The sequence below is a fragment of the Takifugu rubripes genome, chromosome 15 (genome assembly GCF_901000725.2).
Source record: "Takifugu rubripes chromosome 15, fTakRub1.2, whole genome shotgun sequence".
Classification (NCBI taxonomy): domain Eukaryota; kingdom Metazoa; phylum Chordata; class Actinopteri; order Tetraodontiformes; family Tetraodontidae; genus Takifugu; species Takifugu rubripes.
In genome coordinates, this window is record NC_042299.1 from 5,020,548 (window position 1) to 5,045,067 (window position 24,520).

Consider the following 24,520-nt stretch of genomic DNA (forward strand, 5'->3'; position numbering starts at 1 on the left):
GTGCTTGTGACTGTAATACCCAAAGATTGGCATGTCAATTACAAAAGTTCCAGTCCTCCTATTGCATAAACACAAATATCCAGCTTTGCTGACATATTGGATCTCTTGTTATACTCAGCTAATTGTTCGTTCCTTATCTCACTAATTGCATCCGATGAAAAATGAAAATTAAGAAGGTCAAGTGCCTCCTGAAATAGCCCAGAATCTGTTGTCTGGTTCACTGCTATCAAAGACTGGAGAAAAACAAGGAGATAAAATAAATTATGGAAAGGAGCTGACCAGAAAGATCAGCAGGTTCACCCAGAGCAAATCTGTAGACCTTTCACCATTGCAAAGGTGTCTGCAGCTTCTGAAAAGTACTGAGGGGAGACTCTGGGATTGGAGCCAGGATTGGGGCCTTCCAGCATCACTCTAATGAAGTATGCAGGGGGATGACTCAGGGGAGAGAGGATCAGGGGTTACTTAGCCTCCTGCAGCCAGTAAATGGCCTCACGTTTATCGACCCACCCAAACACAAACATGGGCAGCGTACCTCTTTACTGGAGTGGAAACATTATTACTGCCGTTGCTGCTGACTGGAAGGGGGGGTCCATTTCTATGTGAGGGAAAAGCTCTCTCCATTTCTTAAATGTGTTCATTATTGATCTGGGCCTTGTAATGAGCCGATGCAATTCCAGTTAAATTTTATATTCATGATGTGTCCAAATCACCTCTAATCAGATTTTGCCGGCCTTTCCTGTGGATGAGAACAGGGCAAGTCCAGCACATGTTTGTGCACTGGGAAGCCATCTGCTGTCATCAAATGATAACATGATTCCACCTTTGGGTCTACACATTAGGACAAACAAGAGTGACAAGTGACTACAGAATATTGAAGTTTACGCCTTTCTCCTCAGAAACAGCACAGAATGTAGCATTTGCAAATCACCATAAAAGGTTCCTCCTTTGTTTTTCTTAGCCATGAACCCATGTTTTGGATATCTGGGTGAACTCTGGTCTCCACTCAAACAAGGAGCAGATAAATCTGGATTCCTCGTATTTGGCTTGCATATTTGCTTTTACCGTAATCAAACATTTGCCTCTTATCTAATACTACGATAATTAAAATTAATCCTTTAAGAAAAAATATTCCCATCTTTTATTAGGCTGTATTTTGTTGCTTTAAATGCCTAAATGAAGCAAAATACTTGAGGACAAACAAGAGTTATGTGACTGCGGCTACACCAAATGTTCTCATTGTCCTGCAGGAACCTCGGCTCTTTGAGTGAAGCAAAGAAAACAGTGTGAGTCACAGCAAACACCATAAACCAGTGTCAGGAGTAAGAAACATGCTTCCATTTCAGATAAGTGCTGCCAGGATTCATTTACAGGATTATTAAGGGAAAATGGACTTATATTCAGTCTCCTCACACTCATCAAATGTATCGTTATTTATTTATTTCAGCAGATTATGCCTGCCTTCCCTTCCCGTACTGTATATGCTACAGAGCCAATGTAATCTTATAAATGTATAAATTCAGTTTTCGCTCCATTTCCCAGAGTTCCTCTAACGAGGCTGGAGCCTGGACCCAGTTGAACTGTAATAAATCATGTGTAGGGGTTGAATGTTTTCATTGATTTTTTGTGTCAGTGGAACATTTGAACCGATAACAGTTCACTGTTTTACAACTTTTTCCGGCATCAGGAAAGGAAATTAGTCTATTTCCGTCACCATGCATAATTTAAAACGTGGCATTAGTTTGGGTTGGCGAGGGAGAGCAGGCACAGTGAGAGCCAAGCGATTCTGCGAACAAGACAAATGATGGTAATGGCCTCAATTAAATACATGGCTGTGTTCTCAGTCTGGCTCACAAAGTCCCTCCACTCTTCCATCTATCTCCCATGCTTATCTCCTTTTAGTGCACTTTGAAAACAGCCATTAGATCAGCCTCTAATCTCTGTTTCCATTTGTCACTTACTTGCTCCCAGTCTGGCTCCACATCTGCATTGAAAGGAGACTCTTCAGAGGCTTCCTCAGCTCAACACAACTCCGAAAGATGGTGATGTGTCACAGAAGTAGCTGCGCTTGCTTCTAGCACATGTTCAATAGGACAGATTCATTTTGAGTAAAGCAACCATAATTTCAGTCTCTGACACAATTTTTGGTTTATTAAAAATAAATCTCGTCTTCCTCCATAAGCTGATCTTTATCCTTTAAGATGTTACTTGCATTCTAACAATGCCTCTTCTCACATGTTACTCCATGTTCCAGCTTTGTTCTCAAGTGTGGTTTTAGCTATGAAATAATGCAACCTTATTTAGTTTCCAATGGTTTTTGGCACACACGCTCACTGGGATGTGCTCCTGCGAAATTACGGTCATTTTGACATGAGCCATTGATAGCTTAAGATAAATAATCCATCAAAAGAGTAACTGGACCAAGGGAAAATGTTGCCCCAACTGACAGTAGCAATTAGAAAAAGATGCAACTGTGATGGCAGAGAGGTCAGGATATAGGGATCCGGAAGGGCCGAAAGAAGGAGAAACAATACATTTTGGTTTGTTGTGTTACCTTCTGGACTGGCTTCCGTTACTGTCATTTGCATATTACTGGTGTATTTAGGTTGATGGGGACACGGGAAATGATTAAGTTAAAGGACTTCTGACTTTCTGGGTTACATTTTATTTAACGCTGTATCACAATAAAACATTAAGTTAAATGACATTAGCAACAAAGTGGATAAAATTAATAAAATAACTGTTAGTTCAAACGTCGCCATATTGAAAGAAATGATGACAGTCCAGTCCAGTGAAATCAGAGTGATGTGGGAGAAGAGGGTTATGATGTGTCAGGAGTAGAAAAATAAAAGGAACTTCATTTGAGTGAAATGTGTAAAATAAATAAATAAATAAATAAATAAAGTAGTTAATCTTTTGACTCAACCTATGTAAATGTGTCTGTGATCCTTTACCCAGGGTGGCAGAGCAGCAGAAATCATTCAGGGTCTATTTTTAGCAGTAATATTTTAAGCTTAGCTTTTCAGTTTGCAACAAATTATATTTAGCATTGAGGCTTTGTTGTCAGAGCTGGCTGCCTTAAAGAAAGGACAGAACAACTCCCTGCCCAGCCTGGACATGGGTCTACAAGGATAAAGCCAACACAGGCTGCAAACGCCTCCCCAGTCTGAACCAAGCAGGCTAGCACAGCAGAGTCAGCAAAAAGGGTGGGCAAGTTAAAGCCGTATTTTCACGACTATAAGGCACACCTAAAACACTGAGATTTTCTCAAAAATCGACGGTGCACCTTATAATATGGTGCGCCTTGTGTGTGGACTGAGTTCCAAAATCTGCTGTGCGCCTTTGGTGGGTGCACTACGGTAAATGCTCCGCCAATCGATTAGCCGCACACCTACGCGTAAGGCTCCCCTAAAATGGCGCCAGTCAAGCGAGACGCGTATGAATGAGGCTTACTTTAAACTGCAGGCCACCGAATATGCGGCTGAAAATGGCAATCGAGCAATCTTAGTGTTTTCGCTTTATGAGGAGGCGGCATCTCTCCTTACGTGCAAGGACAACTGTTGCGCAGCGGCTGCCAGTGGATTACCAGGAGAGGGTGGCCATCTTCCACACCTACTGCCACGACAAGATAACCGCGCCCAGTCACATCACCAATATGGATGAGATCCCTCTGACTTTTGACATCCCTTTGACCCACAAAGTGGAGAAAAAGGGACCAGCACGGTGGCGATACGCACAACGAGAAGTCGTCGTTCACCGTGGTTCTCAGCTGCCACGGAAACGGACAGAGCGCTGGATGATGGAAGGCGAACACAAAGGCTGTGAGGCAGCGGTGGGCAAGTTATGCCACCATATGCAGGTGGATTGTAGACGCATGGGCTATGATACCGTCTTCATATATTATACCGGTAAGAGCTTTCACAAAATCAACGCTAAACCGGAACCGGTCGGTGAGTCCGATTCAGATGATTAAGAAGAGGAATGTTGGACATTGAAATAGTGCAGCTGTTTAATTCAGATACAGAAGATGAAAACTTTGACGGTTAAGTGGCGGAAGAATGAATATTTTGTTCAATAAATGTGTCGAAACTCACTGTTTTACTTCCGTTGTCATTTTTTACTGTATGTTTCAGCATGCGCCTAATAATACGGTGCGCCTTATGTATGTTTTAAATACAGAAATAGCACCCATAACTGAGACTGCACCTTTTAATACAGTGTGCCTTATGGTCGTGAAAATACGGTAGCTTAAGTGCTTTGCAGCATGTAGGTTATCTATAACCCTGCAGAGAGGAGGGGCAAACACTTCACTTTTGTCATTACTGCATCAATGTTCATGTCCACCACCTCTGTTATTCAGTCATTCTTATTCTGGTGCCACTCTCAGAACAACTGCTGCTTACAAATAGGCATAACCCTCCAGCGAATTATCAGTTGCATCATCATGCTTTACAAATTCATTTCAACACATCACTGCATTTCTAGGAACACAGCGCACACTATCGAAGAAGAGTCTTTAAAGGAAATGTTGTGTAATGGTTGAAATCATGGGCGAGCCTGGTAACCAGACTTCTGGCAACAGTTGCAGCAAAGAGTGTGGGATGTGACTGGTGAAATTTGTATTCACAGTGCATCTTCAGCTGCACATCAGTCTTATATTAATTCATGCTTGTTCCTAAAGATTTGGGGGGGAAATCCTTTCACACCAGTTTTTATATGTGCTTCTCTCTTTTTGTAACCATTGATCATCAACATGTTGATTCTAAAACTCAAACCACACCTACTGGTTGATTGCGGGTAGATCTAATGAAAAAAAAAAACATGATGTAAAACATGGAAAGGGGGCCTTCTTAATGCTCTTTTATTCCCCACCCCCACTTTACAATAATCCACGATCCTTTTTGACATGCATCCCACATGTTGTTCCGAGGAGTACATGTGTAAAGTGAAGTGCATGCAAAGGTCCCCTCTGATGGTCTCTTCTGCTTTGTCCGCTCCACAATTCCCCAGGAGCGCACGTGGACACACTCTCCTTTGCAGCTATCTCAGCCAATTGATTGCTGTAATCAAACAGTGGGAGTTCAGTCAGGTTGCATGAGAATGCTGTGCGATTTCCCTCTTCTCTGATCCATGCTGGGTGAAAACTGATTTTTTTTGCTCTCCCTGGTCACATGATGTATGAGGTTGGAGAAGGCAAAAGCCAAGTGATGACAAAGCTAACCTGACTAGTGCTGTTCAGTTGAGGAGCAGAGCTGGAATCATGTGCACACACAGAGCTTAAATGCTAAAAATGGACTGTTGGCTCTTAGAGTAAAATGAAGGATTGTTTTGTGCACAGAGAATGACAACCTGTCACAAAGTCAACTGAGGGAAAAGTGACATCAGAAACAGAGTTGGAAGACTTGACTTCACACCACAGAACTTCGGTACCAGTTTGGCCCAGTGTCTATTCTTTCTGCAGTTGGGAAAACTCAGAGGAACATGTTACACAAGTCCCAGTGGAAGGCAGTGGCTAAATATGAAATATTCAGCTAAAAAATGAGAAAACATTAGAATGATGTTATACAGTGCTAAAAACATCTATCATCTGTAATCTACTTTTAAATGACTGGTAAGCACTTATTCTTTAAGTGTTAATTTCCGTTTTTGCAGGTGTATGTAAAAATGGAGGTCTTTGAGTTTGTTTGTTTTTTAACTTGGCTTTGTGTTATGTGAGTGTGTGCCAATAAAAAAGGCCTTAAGGAAGACAATAGCAGCAAATGGTTGCCCCGCATTGCTCACAGATAGTGGAAACAAATTGCAGTAATTAATAAAGGTGGAAAGCACCAATGGTGTGCCACAATCTGCCATCTATTCTCGCAGCTTCAACCATAATCTCCTGGTTGAGAAAATTGTCTTTTGAGAAATGTATTGACGTTCCCTGAGTGGAGCCATGTCCGAGCTAAAAGTGCATCATTTTACATACGATTGCCCAGAAGAGACCCATTAAGTAGAGCTTGTTGGGCAGGGGGGGGATTGTGGGTGTGTGTGGGTGTGTGTGTGTGAAGGGGTGGGGGGGATAACACTACAGCACCCATTTCTCTGTTTCTATTAATTTGGAAGTTACACTTAATGGAAGTAATAAGTTGATATTAACTTAAGAGTGGATGCTGAAATCATGCAAATGGCTTGCTTTAATTTTCCCAGTAATGCGAACGAACTTTCTTTACTTTCTAGAGCAGAATTTCACAGATAAACTCTCCATAATGTGGGAAAATTCCTCAGCAGTTGAAGGACAGTTTCCTTCAGCATGTATTTCACACAGAGTAGCATCTTTGCTCTTTGATTGTGTGAAATGCTTATAGGAATAATGGAGGCTTGTGAACATGTTGCTGTCCACAAACAAAGACAGAGAGAACAAGAAAGAACCCGAGCTGAAATTACAGGACATCAGGAGTCATAAAACACATACATGTCTGAAAATGATGAGAGATGAGTGTGTTGTTGCAGATGAGAAGGAACATAATTGAGAAAGAGATAGAGGAGAGATATAATTTAGAGAATTGATGAAAGCCAGAGAAGATAGAAGAGTGGGCAGTGGTAGGGGGCTTGTGTCAGATGGAGTGGAAGCAGGATTATGGAGACAATATCAGACTATCCATCAATGTCACCGCACTGGTGGCATCTATAAGCCAAAACTGGCTCTAGCTTTTTTTTTTGCACTGGGAAATTATGATGTGTCGTCCTCGGTATATGATATGTCATGTCTCACTGTTCTACAGAAAACATGGGCAAACATGTTAGCTGCAAAACACCAAAACTGAACCCACAATAAGAACATTTGTAGGTTACGTGTACTTCAGAGCATGTCTGGGCTGATCTGCCTGGCTGTGATTAACCTCACATCTCTCCCTCCTTTGAGCAGAAGTGCGTGTGTGAGTAAAAATGTGTCTATTTTTGTGCCGGGTATATGCAAGTGTGCCAGACAAGAGAGGCTGTCTAGGAGACGACCGGAAGGGCCCTTTTAGGCTGGATAGTACTTCAGTTTAATTGGTTTGGAAAGCAGACTGAGAGCTTTTCAGAAATATTAGCAGATTACCAGACTGCAGTTCAGGGGGGAAAGCAAGCAATTAAAAGACACACAAGCCATGTTTCAGCAGCATTTTCTTAATAATGGAGCAAGTGTTCTTAGTGGCTATAAGGTATACTGGTCCTCAAATCTCCTTAACAGGGATTTTTCCACCAGTTTATATTACTGTCATGAAAGCAGTTTCCACCTATGGCTGATTGTTTTCTTGGCATATGAAGCAGTAGTGAGTTTGGAGACCCAGACAAGAAAAATTCTGTAAAGAAAAAGCAAGTAGTGTTTTCAGAACATTGGGCCAGATTCACCAATATGTTCTTAAGAATCTTCTTAGATTCTTTCTTAAGTTGTTATTAAGAAGTTTTTTTAAGAAAACCCTACGTCGGATTCATCAACGCGTTCGTAAGCCCCAGAATTGTTCGCAGCTGTGTTCTTAGATTGATGAATGCCATCTGTTCGTAAATTGAAAGCGCGTGCCAGGTGAGTCTAATTAACATACGATTAGCATAAGTCACCGCCCACTAATGCCCATAAAAGGAACTGCAGCAGGACCCTGTAGACAGAGCAAAAAGCAGCCAAATGCCCAAAGCTTGCCTCTCCACGCCTGATTTCTGACGCCGTGTTGAACAATCAAGAAAGGATGGCTAACACGCTTGATAAAATTGCCTCAACCCTGATGACTATAGCCAACACGCTTAAAGAAATCAACGAGAATGTAAAAAAAAGAAGAATGTAAAAAAAATAAACGTGTAAAAGCTGTGCTCGGATTGTGACAATAATGCATTTTATTCACAAACGGGCAATTAATCGCGCTCGAACGTGAACCGCGTGCCTGCAGTCTGGCCCCATCATTGCGTCAGGACGCACATCCTCACGGGGTTGTGGCTCTGTGTCCAAACACATCCAGCGCCCCTTTAACATGCCGATGGTGCGTTCAATGGTGGAGCGACTGCGCGCATGCATCTGATTGAATAAAACTCCTGTGGAGTCTGAGGGTTGGTCAGTGGTGTCAACAACCAGGGCATATCCTCGATCCCCTAATAAAATAAATCAAGATAAAATCAAATAAAAAGACAGTTTTGGCATGGTTTCCAATTTGGTTGATTAATGTTAAGTCATTGGCACATTTACGTAATTTTAAAATTCTCCGTAAATCACCAAAAATAGGAAATAAACAAATAAATAAATAAATGACAGAATTATCATTGTAATATTGAATTTTATTGAACTGCACAAGAGAAGAAAACACAACCATGCCAACATGTCGGCACTGAAATGTGCGCAAGAGTACTCCTGAGTGTTCGTAGGATTTGTTCTTACCTACGAATAAATCCAGGATAAGAAGAAATTGGTGAATGCCACAATCTTCGTAAACTGTTCGTAAATGGGACTTAAGAACAAATGTGTTCGTAAGAACGCTTCGTGAATCTGGCCCATTGTTTTTGGGCCACAAATTTTACCAAAAGGTAATGAAAAGTGAACATGTCTCGACTTATTCTTTATTTCCTTTATCACATCGACAGGGCTTTATCACCTTCAGTCAGTCTGTTGAGCTTCTGTTGAAAATAATGTTTTGGGACCGTGTGCTGAAAACTCCAAATAAGATTTTCACCTGTACATAATTGTTCCATATGGAATTTATTCAGTTCCTACTCGTGATGGCACAACAGTTGATAAGCTCAGACATGACATCGGTCTGAGCGGGACGTATTCGTATTCACTTATCTTGAAAGTTAGAATGTTGCAAGAGGACAGCTAAACACTTGGACCTGGCATCTGTGGCTTTCAATGGAAAACTTTTTGATAAAAAGGTACAATTGATGTTAGTACTGTAGTTTAGGATAACCATTATTTCTGCAATCCAGTGTTTGGGTTGTTTTTTTTTGTTTGCTCTGTGCTTTCCCTAGGGGGTGTGGTTGATCCATTTTTTTGGTTCACTGGCAACCGTCACATACACAGCTGATCAGCTTGATTGGCAGCCTTTCTAAGCAACTGACATTGTTTTGTAGCACATGATCATTTCTTCTTTGCAGGTGATAACCCAAGCAAAAAATTATTTTCTCAAGATGAACTCATGCTTGCTTTCTCTCTTTCCAAGGTCACCACATATTCATTTTCTTTGCCAATCAATCTTTATTTGTATAGCATCTTTTACAATCAAAAGTGTTTCTAGGCGGTTTACAGAATCCCAGGGCCTATCCTTAAACAAGCAACAGTGACAAGGAAGAACTCCTTTAACAGGAAGAAACCTTGAGCAGGACCAGGCTCATGTAGGGGGACCCTCCTGCTGATGGCCGGCTGGGTAGAGGGAGAGAAGGGGGAGTAGAGTAGACAAGAGCAGAGGTAGAGGAGAGAATAGGCACACATGGTCCACAGGGTACATACAGAAATACATTATATTTAGTAAAGTAGGTTGCCGGTAGGTTCAGGTTGAGTGGGTCAGCGGGGTCGGAGGTCAGTATGCAGCTCTGAAGGCAGCGATACCTGTAGATGAATACAGAAGGGGGGGGGGGGGACTACACATTTGCAGGTCCTCTTGTGATCCCGAATTAATCATAGGAGAATGATCTGACCACAATGGACCTTGCAGACAGTGAGATTTTTAGGCATGCTTTGGCTTCCCAGGGAGCACTCATTGGCCAACACAATAAATTACTAATGGAGATTTTAACTTACCTCCAGGAGCTTTAGGCCAATGTTCTTCTTCACCAGGCCAGCCCAGCTTCTTCTGCTTAGTCACTCATTCGGTCAGTCTCAGTGTCTGCTGAGAACTCCATTCCCCAAAACACCAGCACCATTGGTGCATATCTCCCGAACCTTGAATCCTATTTCCAGCTGCTACTCTGGTCAGGTAGGAAAAACTACTGGAATAATGCCACAGGAGTTTAAAGGCTTAAATGAGGATTTAAATGAACTAGCTGCCAGAGATAACTACCGGTAACCCCAGATCTTGAGAAGTTGTAGGTCTGGGGTTCTGCCTGGATAACCGTCTCAGGGAGAGATGGAGGGACTACTGTTCTTGGTTTGCCCTGGCTTAAAGTCCACAATCTTCAATTAGATTAGACAAGTGGTTTGGCAACTAGCTGAAGAACCTTTTGTTATACTAACACTCTCCGTTTAGCTCTCTCATCCAGTCTTCCTCTGTGATTCCTCTCCCTGAACTCCTAAATCTCTCAAGTATCATGACCTGGGGGAGGCTTTCAGCAAGCGATGGGGCCTCCTGACATAGATATACAACCTGGGGCACCACTGCCTTCCAGTCGGCTGTACAACCTCTTCCAACTGGAACAGGACACCAGTGGATAAAGTATAATTTTAAGAGCAATAAGGGGTGATTTTAGAAAATCAGCACTATTGACAGACCCAGGTTTGCATTGATTACCTTTAAATCCAGGCAAAGACATTTTCTCTACTTAATCATGAAGAGTCTAAACACAGATGCAGTGATAAAAAGGAATTAAACTGGTGCTCATTTCATTGTGGGGTTGCAGCTGAATGGCCGTTGCCTTGGATACTGCAAATTCAAAGCATGTGATGGAGAGAGCAGCACAAGCCAAGAATGGGGGAAAAAAAGAATGAAGAATAGATGAGACAAACAGCAGGATGCGTCATTTAGCACTGTGCCTTGTATCGGTTACACTGTCGTTGCTCAGGTAACGGCATAGCTATCTACCTGCTGGATCTCACACAGATCCAATGCACAGCGAAGGGGTGCAAGGAGCTCCAAAGAGAAACACCTGTAAAAGTTGTCAGTATGGATACTGTGAAATGCAGCATATGTTCAATGGGAATCCAGAGATTTGTATCCCCACCCCTACCCGAGTCACACATTTAACTGCAGGAGGCCGGCACCTGGCATATGAACTCAGCTAAGCACATGTGGCGGGGCCCAGACGGGGCTCGGTATATCTCTTTTCTAAGTCGACAACGCCACCCCAGGAATTCCACCTGGAGAATTATCAAGGCCGCACAAGTGTTTTCTAATGAGGATAAGAGACTGGTCCAATGTGCAAAATTAATACCTTCATTTCCGGATATCCGCTAACAACAATTGCTAAAATACTCACACACCCATTCACACACACACACTCAACATGCAGATATTAAATTCATATTCAAGATTTATCAATTATCCTTAAAACACCTGCACCCCACAGGGTAGGATCGGCACCACTTAGAAAATAACAGAAAACGTACACAATAGAACCCAAATAAACATACAAAAAGCACACTTAGTCAAACCCAAATAAACATGCAAAATAACCCACACAAACAATAATCACAAATCAACCCCAAATAAACATGCAAAATAACCCCCGCAACAAAACATTAAACCCAAAATAAAGGCAATCCTAGTCCTCCTAGAGGCGCAGTTCACTCACACACTCGCACTTTAGATTGGACCCCACACGATGATACCTCGCAGAGGTAGACAGGAGTGACAGTCGGGAGCATACGCGATAAACGCGATGCGGAGGGCAAAACAGCAGCCGGCCAACGGCAACGGGAGGAAAGCGCACTAGAGCCGGCACCTGTAACAATTTCGTCAGGTAAGGGAAAGAAATCTCTAAAATGGAGACGCACACCGAGCCACCACAGCGTTCCCGCTAGCAGGGCCAAACAGCCGACGAACCAAAGACACCCACGGCTCCCCAGCTCTGATGACAGCAGACCCAGGTGCGCATGGGATAGCACAGCCCGACCGCACAGCAATCAAATGAGGAGGACCAAGTAAACTGTGGCGTGGCACCCAAAAGCTCGACAACAAGAGCAGCCAGTGCAGCACAGTCTCCTTTTAAGGGGAACGCCACAGCTGCAACTGCCCGAACAATTAAGGTGATCGGCAGCGCATGAACTCACACATGCCACACACACATGAAAATAGGTCACCTCTTGCATTTAAATTTGCATAAAAATTGTACATTTTTCCGTTGCTGTTGAGTCTCAGTGTGTTTTATATGCACAATGTTTTTGGACAATTTAGAGCTGAAATAAAAACTGACACCTCTCTTTGGTGATCATTGCCTTACAATATCAGGCCTGTGCTTTTAGCCAGAGGGTTAATTCTTATGTTAATACGTTGCCCAAGTGGTAATTTTCTACTAAAGATATTTAGTAGTAGCCCTTAATGCAAAAGTTCTTTCCTCCAACAAAACCTGTATTTCTTTTGATGTCCACATATTATATAATTATTCTGGTGAGCATATGTGGCAGCAGCTAGATGCTGTGATCCCATGAGAAGGTTCACATTGGGGTCATTGTTTTGGGGCAGTCAAGTGTTCAGTTGAATCAGCATCACCGCAGTGAAGGGGAATACAGAGAGGAAGTTTATTCTGTCCATTACTGCACACCCCAACATTAAGGAAATGGCATACACGGGATCCTGGGGAACCCCCAGCAATCATCCAATAATTTTCCTAGCATGTTGTTGTTCCTGCCATTTTGGTCTTTTCTGCTCATTAATGTCAATCAAAAATAACAAAAAACATCTGGAGCTGTTACACTGACGTGGAGTACTAGATTGTATATGGTAGAAAAATATATAGAACACTCCCTCCTGCAGCGCTGTGGGATCACCATCAGCTAGCATCTGAGTGGGATGTAACAGCGGGAATTTACCTGTGGGAAACCCGCAAAGTGTGCTTTCGTGCCAGAAATAGCCAACTATGGGCAGATTAGCATGCATTTGCATACAGCGCGAAGCACACGCATGTCTTTTTAGACCTCATCTGACTGAGTGCCACATGACTGGAAGCTACGTGAAGTAAATTTGTGCTGCATATATTCAACGTTGGACTCTGTGAAGCTAATCAGCTTTCTCTGCCTGCCATGTTTGATCAATAAAAGATGGGATAAACTATGAAAAATCCCATGTCTGGGCTTGAATGTAACATTTCAAAGTATTAGTACAGTAATTTGGACTAGCATTCATTCAATTAGCTTAAACCACAGTGTTGAAATGAATCTATGTTTGTTTTCCCACTTTAATCTGTTGGGATTCTTTGCAGTCTATTATTTTATTTTGAGCCACCAACAGTACCTCATGATGGATGAAACTGAGAGGCACCACATGGAGCTTCAGCGGTGAGCTGTAGGAAAATTAAATTTTAGGGTTTCAGAATGTAGTGTACAAGTGCAGGGGGGGGAGGGGCACATACACACAAGTCATATGCACACAGACACACGTACCTGATGACAGTTTGTCTGAGATCAACTTTGAAGCTGCTTGAGAAGTCACAATAAGCTGGAGCTGCTGAGGCTAAAGATCCAGGACCCAGATGGACATCTACAGCAAACTTCACCAGTCTCATAATGAACCATAGACTGGCTAAATAAGGTCCAAGTGGACAGCAGTGGTCTCTGAGTGGCTCTTGCTCTGTGAGTCATGACACCTCCTTTACTGTCAATTATTTTTTACTTCCAGGCTTTCCAGCACACCCGCTACACAACTGCATCTATCAGTGGTTGAGAAGAGAGAAGCAACAAACTGTATATGTGTGTTCATGTGCATTCTTGTGACAGCATGTGTGATTTTATGTTGGTCCTGTTGTTGTATTGTTGGTCCTTAATGAGGCCCTTGGGAAGCTGTCCAGAGCTGATACTCATCCAAATCTGCCAGCTTCCAACTTAATCACAAAGCTGTGACTTTTGGAAATGCAGCCTTTGTTCAGCAGCAGTGCAGTTTTGACACCGTCACTACTAATGGCACATCTGGAATGCATGCCATTCAAGAAGTTTTTTTCGCCACTCGCTATACAAGCTTGCTTGTGCAGACAATGTGGAGCTGAAAGCATGAATCAGATTTTTCTTTTGCCCAAACTGTTCCGTGTTCATTTTGGCCTCTATTCATTTCTTGATTGGCTGCCATTGTGTGCTCCACTGGAGGTGACTGGAGATGGCTTTAAACAAGGAGCAGCGGTGCAGCAAAAGCCTGCCATGGTGGATCTGGACTAAAAACATCAAGGTCAAAGAGGTAAATGTGTAAATGGAAGCCTGGAGAGGGTGTGCAGAGATATCCAGGGTCCTGCCTTTTCCTTCACCAAGTTTGCTGTTTTCTCACACATGCTCTCTTGTATTGTTTTCTTTAAATCCACCTGCTGGGATTATTCCTGGTGTTGGCACCTTGCATTCCTTTCCAGGAGTTCATAAATAAGATGTTGTGACACTAGCGAGCATGCATGCTCACATTCACCTGTGCGGCCAGGGATTCAGAAGGAGGGGTTAATATCAACCATTTACTTCATATCATCTCAAAAAGCTAAAAAATTTAAAATTAGTCTCACATCAAGTCCAGCGGAGTTGCTTCAGTTCTCCTTTAGAACAAGGAGAAGAGAAGAACCGTGAACCATGTGAACCACGTCGACATGGGGAAGATGGAGTGTATAAAACAGATAAGGATTTTTTCTGTATGTACCTCCTTAAGTCAGGACACGAGAGGATTTCACGGCACAATAGGGTTGTTTCAGCCTGCCTACCTTCCAGAGTTTACACCATTCTTTCTTTATCTTTTTATTCCTCTTCATTGCTCCAAACCATCCGTTCTGCTTCCCCACATCGATTTAATCTGTAGCCAGAAGTTCTCCCTCATGCTTTGACTTGTATGTTGACTCTTGATTTTTGAGCTGTCCATCAGAGTTTTAAGAATTTGTGCACTTATCTTAATCTATAGGTCTCTAGGTTGTTCCTAAACTGTCATTCCTGAGTAACATTGACTACATTTCTATGCTTTTTACTGCTTCCATGTGGTTTCAAATATGCACTGAGAAGTTAATTTCTGTTGCTTTCTGCAGAAAAAAAGGAACAAAGAGTGTGCAGAAACTTTTATAGAAAGAGAGACTCCTGAGCAAACTAATCTAAGAGAACATCTGGAGACAAGCTCAGATGGGTTTAGTAGCCTTGATGCTACTCATTGCTATGGACACCCCAAGAAAGGAAAGTCACTCGCAATCATTGCTGGAACAGTGGAAAAATGTGACTGGGGAAAGAGAAAGATGTCAAAGAAGCAAATAAAGCAGAGAAAGAAGACAATGGGCAGGTCTGTGAAGAAACTTCCTTACCTCAGAGAAGGTCACATGAGAGATAGAGATAAGAGAGAGCCCGACTGCTATCAGAGGCAAAGGAAACTATGGGATAAAACTTATCAATAGTATTCTGTTCCTGGATGTAAAAGAGATCATCAGTCTTACAGATGATAATAGTGGTTGAATAGTGACAACATTGAACCCCCAGTTTAAAGTAACCACCTAAAGTATCACGCTGAGCTAACAGTAATCAGTAATCTGCAAGCAATTACATTCTGAAAACAACATTCCCGACCTCCTGCTCCAGTTTTTGTGCACCAGATGGAAACTGCGACAATGTGTGTGACGGGGGCCAGAGATACCAGCCTGTGAGCGCTCTGCTGGGTGGTGATAATGTCCACGCAATTGTTTAGTGATTACAGTGTGTTTGTTCACGCTGCCATGAGAGATAACCGGAGAGGACACTTGCACTTGTAACACAGACAACTGTGCACTTTTATTGCCACAAATAAATTAGCACATATGTTTTTTCATTTTAAAACCAACCACACAAAGATGCCATCAGTGAATGTTTTGATGCACTTAGACGTTTAAAAAACAGAATAAACACTAACTTTTTGTGACAAAGCTTTTCATCTCTGACCAGAACTGTTTATTTGTTCTGTTTATGTTCTGCTGCTTCAGGTTGCCACTTGGTTGCTTTTAGATTAAAAAGCACTTACTGTATTTTTTTTCCCCATTACAAAGAATTGCCTGCTCACGTGCTTCTATTAATCACTGGAATTGATCTGTAGGTGACAGAGTGACTTTCGCTCATGAATATGTGAGTTTATTGCAGGAGAACACTGGCTGGGTCAAAGTGGAGCGGTCCTGTGCTCATGACAACAAATCTATTGGTTGATGGAGTCACATTACTGGAGTAACAGGAAAGTAACTCTGAAATACTTTTTTCCCAACCATCCTTTGTGTCTAAAGTGCATCAGCATAAACAGGTTTAATTAGGAGGAAATGAGTGATCAGGAGCAACTGAAACAGGAGCAGTATGAGCACTGATGGCCCCTCATTCTCTGTGTGCTGCAAGAGACAGGGTCGCTGAGATGATCATTCATTTGCAGCAGGAGGAATGTTTTACAGGCCAGTCTGGCCATGGCAGTTTTAAATTGATTACAAGTATTATTAATTAATAGCAAGAGGAGGCCAGTGCCAGAACTTTTGAGCATTTGCAGAAAGAGGCTTGATTAATAATCAGCATGACTGGTGTTCAAGAGGAAAGTTTCATGGTGGTGGCCTTGACTCTGCTTCTCTGAAAAGGTGATTGGTCTGGATCACATATTATTCTGGGCTTGATGAAGAAAACACTGAATTTTTGGTGGGTGTTTGCGTGGTGTCAATCTTGCATACCTGTGAACATAAAACATGTCAAAATGTATAGGAGTTGGCAACTGTGGGATGGAGAGTGAGAGACAATCAATAGATATTAAAACTGATGGATGGGGAGAAGAAAGTGCTACTGGAAATGGAAACTCCTGACACCACATAGTGTCACTCTGAAGGAAAGATGCAACACCTGCGAGAGGCATTCTCGCTTTGATAGTGCAACACCAGCCTCAGCACAGCCCTGAAATAAGGCCACCACAGAAGCAGGTGTTTCAAATTGCAAGCAGTCACACAAATAATTTTATATCCCTTTGAGGGCTTTAATTATGCTGCATCAAGACAGGGAGGAGGAGGGGGGAAAAGGGGGAATGAAAGAATGACAGAAATCTGTCACAGCTGCAGGCAATCATGCCCGTGAGTCACTTCGCCCTGCACACCTGTTGTGCATCTGGACATTAATGAGCCCCATTCTTAATCCCCGGAGGCACACCTGCTCCCGGCCAGATCGTTATTCGTGTTACGATGACTTTCCAGCGTATTCCTGTTTGCCTGCCTGCCCGGTTCCGACCTTGCCTGTTCCTGACCATTCTGTTTTGCCTGCTCCCCGGTAAACCCCGTCTGCCTTCTGCCCGATCTCGACCTTGCCTGTCCCCGACTATTCTATTCTGCTCGCTCCCCGGTGAATCCTGTCTGTTGTCTGTGTCTGACAATAAAGCGGTGTTCAGCCAAACTCCTGTGTCGCATTTGGGTTCTCATCTGGTTCGTGACAGAAATCAGCTTTGTTTTCCAACACTAGCCTTACAAATGTGCAGGACTGCCAGGACAACCTGCATAGGGATGCATTTTGTGATTTTTGATCTGACAGCCTTGTTCATGGCTCATTCCCAAGGTCAGGGACAGCTAATCAATGTGTCCAACAGAGTTTCTTCTACAAGTACATTCCAGACAGATGGAAGGTGAAAGAGGTCTTGTGCTAAAGGAGCCAGCTAAATGATGAACTCAATATGTTAAATAATATAACAATCTCAGTTATTTTCCCACTAAATAAATAACTTAATGAACTATTTACTGATCCAGGAGCATGTCAATAAGGTTCTGAGCTAAAACAAACTCCATTTTGGTATTAACACTGAAGCAGAAAATGGACTCGTATAGCCAGGAAAATCTCATCAAACACAGCCAGCGTTTCATTTTCCCCTTTTGGTGATTGATTTTCTACAGCGCCAAAGCCCAAAGGGGTAACACACTCTTTCTGTCTGTCACCTTGTTTTTGTTCAGGTAGACTGAGCCGTAATCTCTCTTTGTCCAGGATTATTATATAGAATTCCTGTATGATTCAGTTCTAAGCCAACAATCCAACAAAAGCATTGATCATCAGTGAAACGGAGCAAAAAGGGGAAAATCAAAGGCATTAATACACCACCTGAACTGTGATATGTGACGATAAGTCAGACTCACCCACATCCACGATGGCAAAGGTTTGTTATTTTATGTTAAAACAGAACAATGGGCCCGATTCACCAATATGTTCTTACGAATCTTCTTAGATTCTTTCTTAAGTTGTCCTTAAGAAGTTTTTTAAGAAAACCCTACGTCGGATTCATCAACGCGTTCGTAAGCCCCAGAATTGTTCGCAGCTGTGTTCTTAGATTGATGAATGCCATCTGTTCGTAAGTTGAAAGCGCGTGCCAGGTGAGTCTAATTAACATACGATTAGCATAAGTCACCGCCCACTAATGCCCATAAAAGGAACTGCAGCAGGACCCTGTAGACGGAGCAAAAAGCAGCGAAATGCCCAAAGCTTGCCTCTCCACGCCTGATTTCTGACGCCGTGTTGAACAATCAAGAAAGGATGGCTAACACGCTTGATAAAATTGCCTCAACCCGGATGACTATAGCCAACACGCTTAAAGAAATCAACGAGAATGTAAAAAAAGAAGAATGTAAAAAAAAAATAAACGTGTAAAAGCTGTGCTCGGATTGTGACAATAATGCATTTTATTCACAAACGGGCAATTAATCGCGCTCGAACGTGAACCGCGTGCCTGCAGTCTGGCCCCATCATTGCGTCAGGACGCACATCCTCACGGGGTTGTGGCTCTGTGTCCAAACACATCCAGCGCCCCTTTAACATGCCGATGGTGCGTTCAATGGTGGAGCGACTGCGCGCATGCATCTGATTGAATAAAACTCCTGTGGAGTCTGAGGGTTGGTCAGTGGTGTCAACAACCAGGGCATATCCTCGATCCCCTAATAAAATAAATCAAGATAAAATCAAATAAAAAGACAGTTTTGGCATGGTTTCCAATTTGGTTGATTAATGTTAAGTCATTGGCACATTTACGTAATTTTAAAATTCTCCGTAAATCACCAAAAATAGGAAATAAACAAATAAATAAATAAATGACAGAATTATCATTGTAATATTGAATTTTATTGAACTGCACAAGAGAAGAAAACACAACCATGCCAACATGTCGGCACTGAAATGTGCGCAAGAGTACTCCTGAGTGTTCGTAGGATTTGTTCTTACCTACGAATAAATCCAGGATAAGAAGAAATTGGTGAATGCCACAATCTTCGTCAACTGTTCGTAAGTGGGACTTAAGAACAAATTTGTTCGTAAGAACGCTTCGTGAATCTGGCCCAATGCGAATAATAAAACTCTATTAAACGCTGTGTGTGGAGTGAGAATATTAGCATGGTGGGAAGGCCAGATAAACAGCTTTTTCTAAAACGCATGTCTGCTGCCAGAATTACTCTGCAGGTGAAGAATGTGTTTCTAGTAACGCATTTGGAGATTTTGAGTTTTTATGGAGAAAAATGTGAGCGTACATTTGACAGTAGCATGAGGGTAATATTCATATTAGACTTGTCAAAAGAATGTCAAAATTAATATAACATTTTATTTTATAAAAATACTGTCAAACTGTGAGGTAAAACCTGAACTAGTTTTATACTTGAAATCAACAGATTCTTGGTCATTTCCGTGGCCTGCAGAAAAAAATAAAGAGAACATCTGCTTTTTTTCTCTGCTCTGGATTGGGCTTGTGCAGGGAAGGTCAAAGTGGGTGGAAGCGGCAAACAGATATGAGAGGTAAAGGAAGCATAGAAGAGATGCAGACAGGGGAGTTAAGGGTGGACCCAAATGGAACACTGACAGTGAGACAGAAGACATTTATTTGTTTTTGTTGAGCCAACATCATTTATCTCCCAGTGCTGAAAGGTTGTATGACAAAAATCAATCAGAGGGCAATCGTCCATACTCTTCCACTGGGGCGCCAACCCATCGATACAGGCATTAGCAGGAAGACAATGATGGAACTATTCAGGGAGCAAGAGAACACATGAGAGGAGAAACTCTTTACCCCCAAAATAAAGCATGCATATGATTCTCATGTCTTTGATCTTTGTGTGACTGCCCAATGCTACTGCTCACTAAATATAATAATAGCTTCTTTCCCACAGTAACTGAACACAATGAGCCCAACATGGTGTCTATCTGGACTCGTCCTTAAATATTAGACACAAAAGGGGTGACATCAAGCGGCAAAAATTCTTTTCAATGTGCTGCTTTGATCTGGTCTCTTTAATTTTGCCCAAATTTAGTCTTGATGTTTGATCTCAAATGGAAATAAATGGAGATTTAAGGTTGTTTCACCCCAGCTGAGAACTCAAATGCAGCTTTGGACATCTGAATTCTCAAAGATGTTTCTAGTGTACTCGAGATGAATGAACTGAGAAGTGGATTGTTGCGTTGCAGAGTAGAATTTGATATGGGCCTTTGCTCATACGCAGGTGTGGACATAATTAATCAGAATGTGTAACTCCGGCTGACTGTACTTGCTGTCCTGTTTTGGGAAATTAATAATATATTAACATTAGTCAAATGCCAGGTGATAGACAGATGACTGTGGTAGAAAATTAGATTTTCTCATTGTGATTTTTTTGTGTTGTGTGAGAAAGAACGAGAAAGGGAAAGGGAGCCTCCCAGGAAGAGAAATTACATGCAATGCACTCCTGCTGTAGACGTTGCATCCTGTAACATGCAAGACAACACACGCAGTAAGCAAGTGTGTGTGTGATGTTTGCTAGAGGCGGTGCTGACAGTCCGACACCTGGTGACAGCAACAGGAACCCCACCTGCATGACATTAAATTTCTTTTCTCTGCCCAGCAGCTAATGTGTTGGTCCAAAGACTCCTGCAGATATCTGTCACACACCAAGACATGCTTATAAACACTCAAACAAACACCCTTGTACGGTGCTTCTACATTTGTGATGACTTTCATAGATATTGTAAGTTAGATGATCTGACAGGTCTGCAGGTCATATCAAGAGGGCTGGTGGTTGGTGGAATAACGTGGGGGCATTGTCTCAGTACCTGAACCTCAGGTGATTGGAGCAAAACCCAGTATAGTGTATAAAAGAAGGAAGTGTGTTTGAATTTCCATATGAAAAAAAGATGTAATGACACATGTGTGTGCAAGTTATTATTTTGCATCATATTTTCTCACCTTGGCAATAAAAGAGATTTTTCCAACTGTTATGTTTTTGTCATTCCTTGGAGAATGTCACACCAGTCTTAGCCCTGTTTCCAAGTTAGTCTGGTGGCTGAGGATAGCAGGGAGTCATAGTTGACAAGGAGGAGAGGTGTGTGTGTGTGTGTGTGTGTGTGTGTGTGTGTGTGTGTGTGTGTGTGTGTGTGTGTGTGTGTGTGTGTGTGTGTGTGAGGTCAGAAGATATGGCCAGGGAGTTCACGACAGCTACACACAGCTACGTACTGCAGAATTAGCAGAGAGTCATTGCAGTGACAATGGCTAATGAGGCCGGCTTGACCCCTTCATCAGGGCACTGCACCACTTTACGCTGCACCAACTATGTAAGCAACCATGTTGGCACCCAGAATCCAGTTGTTGTCTCAGGGGTGTGGTGGGACCCACTTGTAACACAGCAGTTCCAGGGCAGTTTCAATAAACGGCTTTATTAAATTATTTTGGGTAACAGCACAGAAGGAATCACGAACCTCTGTGGCATGCAAAAAACACCACAAGATCACAGGAGGGCAAAGTCCAAACAAAGACAATGCAAAAACTCTTGAACGGGGACAGAAGGTTGTCAACTTTACCAGAAAGAAAGAAAGAGAGAAGGGGAAAGGGAGCCTCCCAGGAAGAGAAATTACATGCAACTCACTGCTGCTGTGCAGGGAAGAGGAGTCCAAGGCAGGCAGGGTCAAAGCCTGTAAATCCAGTCAAACAAAGTGCTGAAAAGCCAAGGAATGAAGCAATAACAATCTGGCAAGGAATAAATATACAGCAGTGGCTTAAATAGGACGAAGAGGGTGCACCAGGTGAAAATGATGAAGGCTGATCAGATGGGTGTGGCAGAGTGAGTGGAATTTTTCACCTCAGCACCGGAGCAGAAGAGCAGGCAGTGAAGACTGCTAAATACTTCAGTAGGTTTACCTGGGAGGCCTTTCTGGCACAGGGTCTACTCCTGGCCCAGGTAGCAGGTCAGTGGAAACTAAGGTACTGCAGCTGGCTTTGACAGCTGTGATTATGAGGCTTTAGCGAGGGCACTACAGCGGCATTTTGGACAGTGATTATAGCCAAAGCTTGTGCAAAATGAACAGAGCAATGAAGGCAGAAATCGGGGGTTAGCCACTGCGAATGTTGGCCAGTGCTATAGAACATCTGACACAGACAGTGTATGTTCACATGCTGCCTTGGACCTTACAGGCAGCCTGTGAGATTGCTGTGGTGTATGGCCAGAAGGAACTGTCATGATGAAAGCCTGTCTGCTGTCAGGATCGCAGTGAGGAGCACCCAAATGGGAAAGGGGTGAAATGACCATACTGAGGGCCATGTCTTTAGATGCAGCACACAGGTCTCTACTTCGGTCCGAAAAAGGTAAGGATATTTTCTCTCAGCCATCAAGTACTTCAGACAGTGGCCAGAGGTGTACACCCTGCCAGACCAGAGACCATGTACACCAACCTTGTCTGCCTCTATGTTTGGATGTCTGGGTATGCACAAGACTCACACCACCCTCCTGCACCCTCAGAATGATGGACTAGTGGAAAGATTTCAGGGGCAGTAACAAGGGCTGATTTGCACCTTGGAACAAATGCTATCAATACCTCTCAACCATGGTACCTAACCATGATTCTGACCTAAACCCAATTCTAACTGCAACCATAAAACCACATTTTAACCTTAAAACAGGCCTTTAAAATTGTGAGCATCAGCCAAAATGTCTTCACTTTGCTAGTAAAATGCATATTTCAGTCCATATGGTGGCCTGAGGGCCCTACGTCTTGTAATGGGCCCTGTGGTCACTGCCTGGCACCGTAGAGCTCGATTGGCATTTGCCATAGACCACTAGAATTGGCAACTACGCCATTGGCGCCCTGTGCTTTTCACTGATGAGAGCAGGTTCAACCTGAGCACATGCAACAGACGTGAAAGGGTCTGGAGATGCCGTGGAGACCATTATGCTGCCTGCAACATCATTCAGCATAACCGGTTTGGTGGTGGGCCAGTGATGGTCTGGGGAGGCATATCCCTGGAAGGACGCACAGACCTCTACAGGTTAGATAATGGCATCCTGACTGCTATTAGGTATCGGGATTAAATCCTCGGACCCATTGTCAGAACCTACATTGGTGCAGTGAGACCTGGGTTCCTCCTGGTCCACGACAATGCCCGACTTCATGTGGCTAGAGTATGCAGGCAGTTCCTGGAGGATGAAAGAAAATGATACCATTGACTGGCCCCCCACGTTCACCTGACCCAATAGAACACCTCTGGGACATTGTGTTTAGGTCCATCCGGCACCGCCAGGTTGATCCTCAGACTGTCCAGGAGCTCAGTGATGCCCTGGTCCAGATCTGGGAGGAGATCCCCCAGGACACCATTCGTCGTCTCATTAGGAGCATGCCCCGGCATTGTCAGGCATGCATACAAGCACGTGGAGGCCACACAAACTACTGAGAATCATTTTGAGTTGCTACAATGACATTTTGGATCAGGAAGAAGGAACATGAAAAGCTGGAGAAGTACCAAGGGCTGAAGGAGGCGATGGAGAGAATGTGGGGCATGAAGGCAACAGTGGTCCCAGTAGTGATTGGGACACTAGGGGCAGTAACTCCCAACCTGAGTAGATGGCTCCAACAGATACCAGGAACTACATCACAGATCTCCGTCCAGAAGAGCACAGTACTAGGAACAGCTAAGATCCTGTGCAGAACCCTCAGACTCCCAGGCCTCTGGTAGAGGACCCGAGTCTGAAGGAAGGAGGCACCGCCCAGGAGGGCGAGGAAGAGATTTTTTTTAAATATATATGTTAGTGTTATTAGTTACAGTTATTAAGTGAAACCATAATAACACTCCACCCACTCAGTCAGAAATTAATTCCAGTGAATTATTTTTTAGGTGAGAAACTTGGTTTCACACTTTATTTCAGCAAGGTTCAGGTTCAATGAATTGGGTAGCAACTCTAACCAGCAATTATTTATTTGTGACAATGCTTCAGGTTTTAGGCTAATTTGGGTCCAAGCCAGCTGGGCATCGTTTAAAAAAGGCTCAAGCATTCTTTAAATATCTGATTTGGGAAAATGCCCAATGTCTAGAAATAAATCTGAATGTGTGTGGACACGGAACAACCCATTTCTCTCTGATTTACATCTGTAAATCCATTGTCTGTCACTGTCAGCCTAGTAGTGGGGAACACTGGATATGTTACTGGCTCTTTGCATTTCCCTCCATCACCCCTATTTAGCTTGTTGATGTTTTCTTTTTTTGCTGATCTGGCCATCATTTGAAGTGCTTGGGAGCAGACATTTTAACACCTATATTCCTTTCATGACATATGCAGTGGAATTGTGAAACATAACCAGGAGAATTAAGCAGGTAACAGCAGAGGGCCATTTATTTTAAGAAGCAATATATATCGTGTCGTTTAAGGAGAATTGCACAGATGCAGATGAAAAGAAGCAGCTGAATCGCTGCTGGTCAGGCGCGGAGCTCTAAATCAAGGGTCGGTGTTTCATGTGTGCTTACCC

At 43.0% G+C, this 24,520-nt stretch overlaps 1 protein-coding gene across 7 annotated transcripts in view; it reads left to right on the plus strand.

Moving 5' to 3' along the window:
• The window catches only part of kctd16b (potassium channel tetramerization domain containing 16b), a 140,805-nt gene that overhangs the window by 29,698 nt on the left and 86,587 nt on the right, over positions 1 to 24,520 (plus strand). The window contains exon 2 of one of the 7 annotated variants that reach the window (XR_003890941.1): positions 13,485 to 14,033. The exons of 4 other annotated variants lie outside the window; for them this stretch is intronic. Coding sequence is in view for 2 of the 3 variants with exons in the window: in XM_029848140.1 (XP_029704000.1) it covers positions 13,946 to 13,965 (20 nt within the window). In the remaining variant the exon portion in view is untranslated. Of the gene's footprint in view, positions 1 to 1,247; positions 2,760 to 13,484; positions 14,034 to 24,520 lie in introns of those variants that run through there. 2 more of the 7 variants (XM_029848140.1, XM_029848141.1) reach the window with 2 other exon arrangements.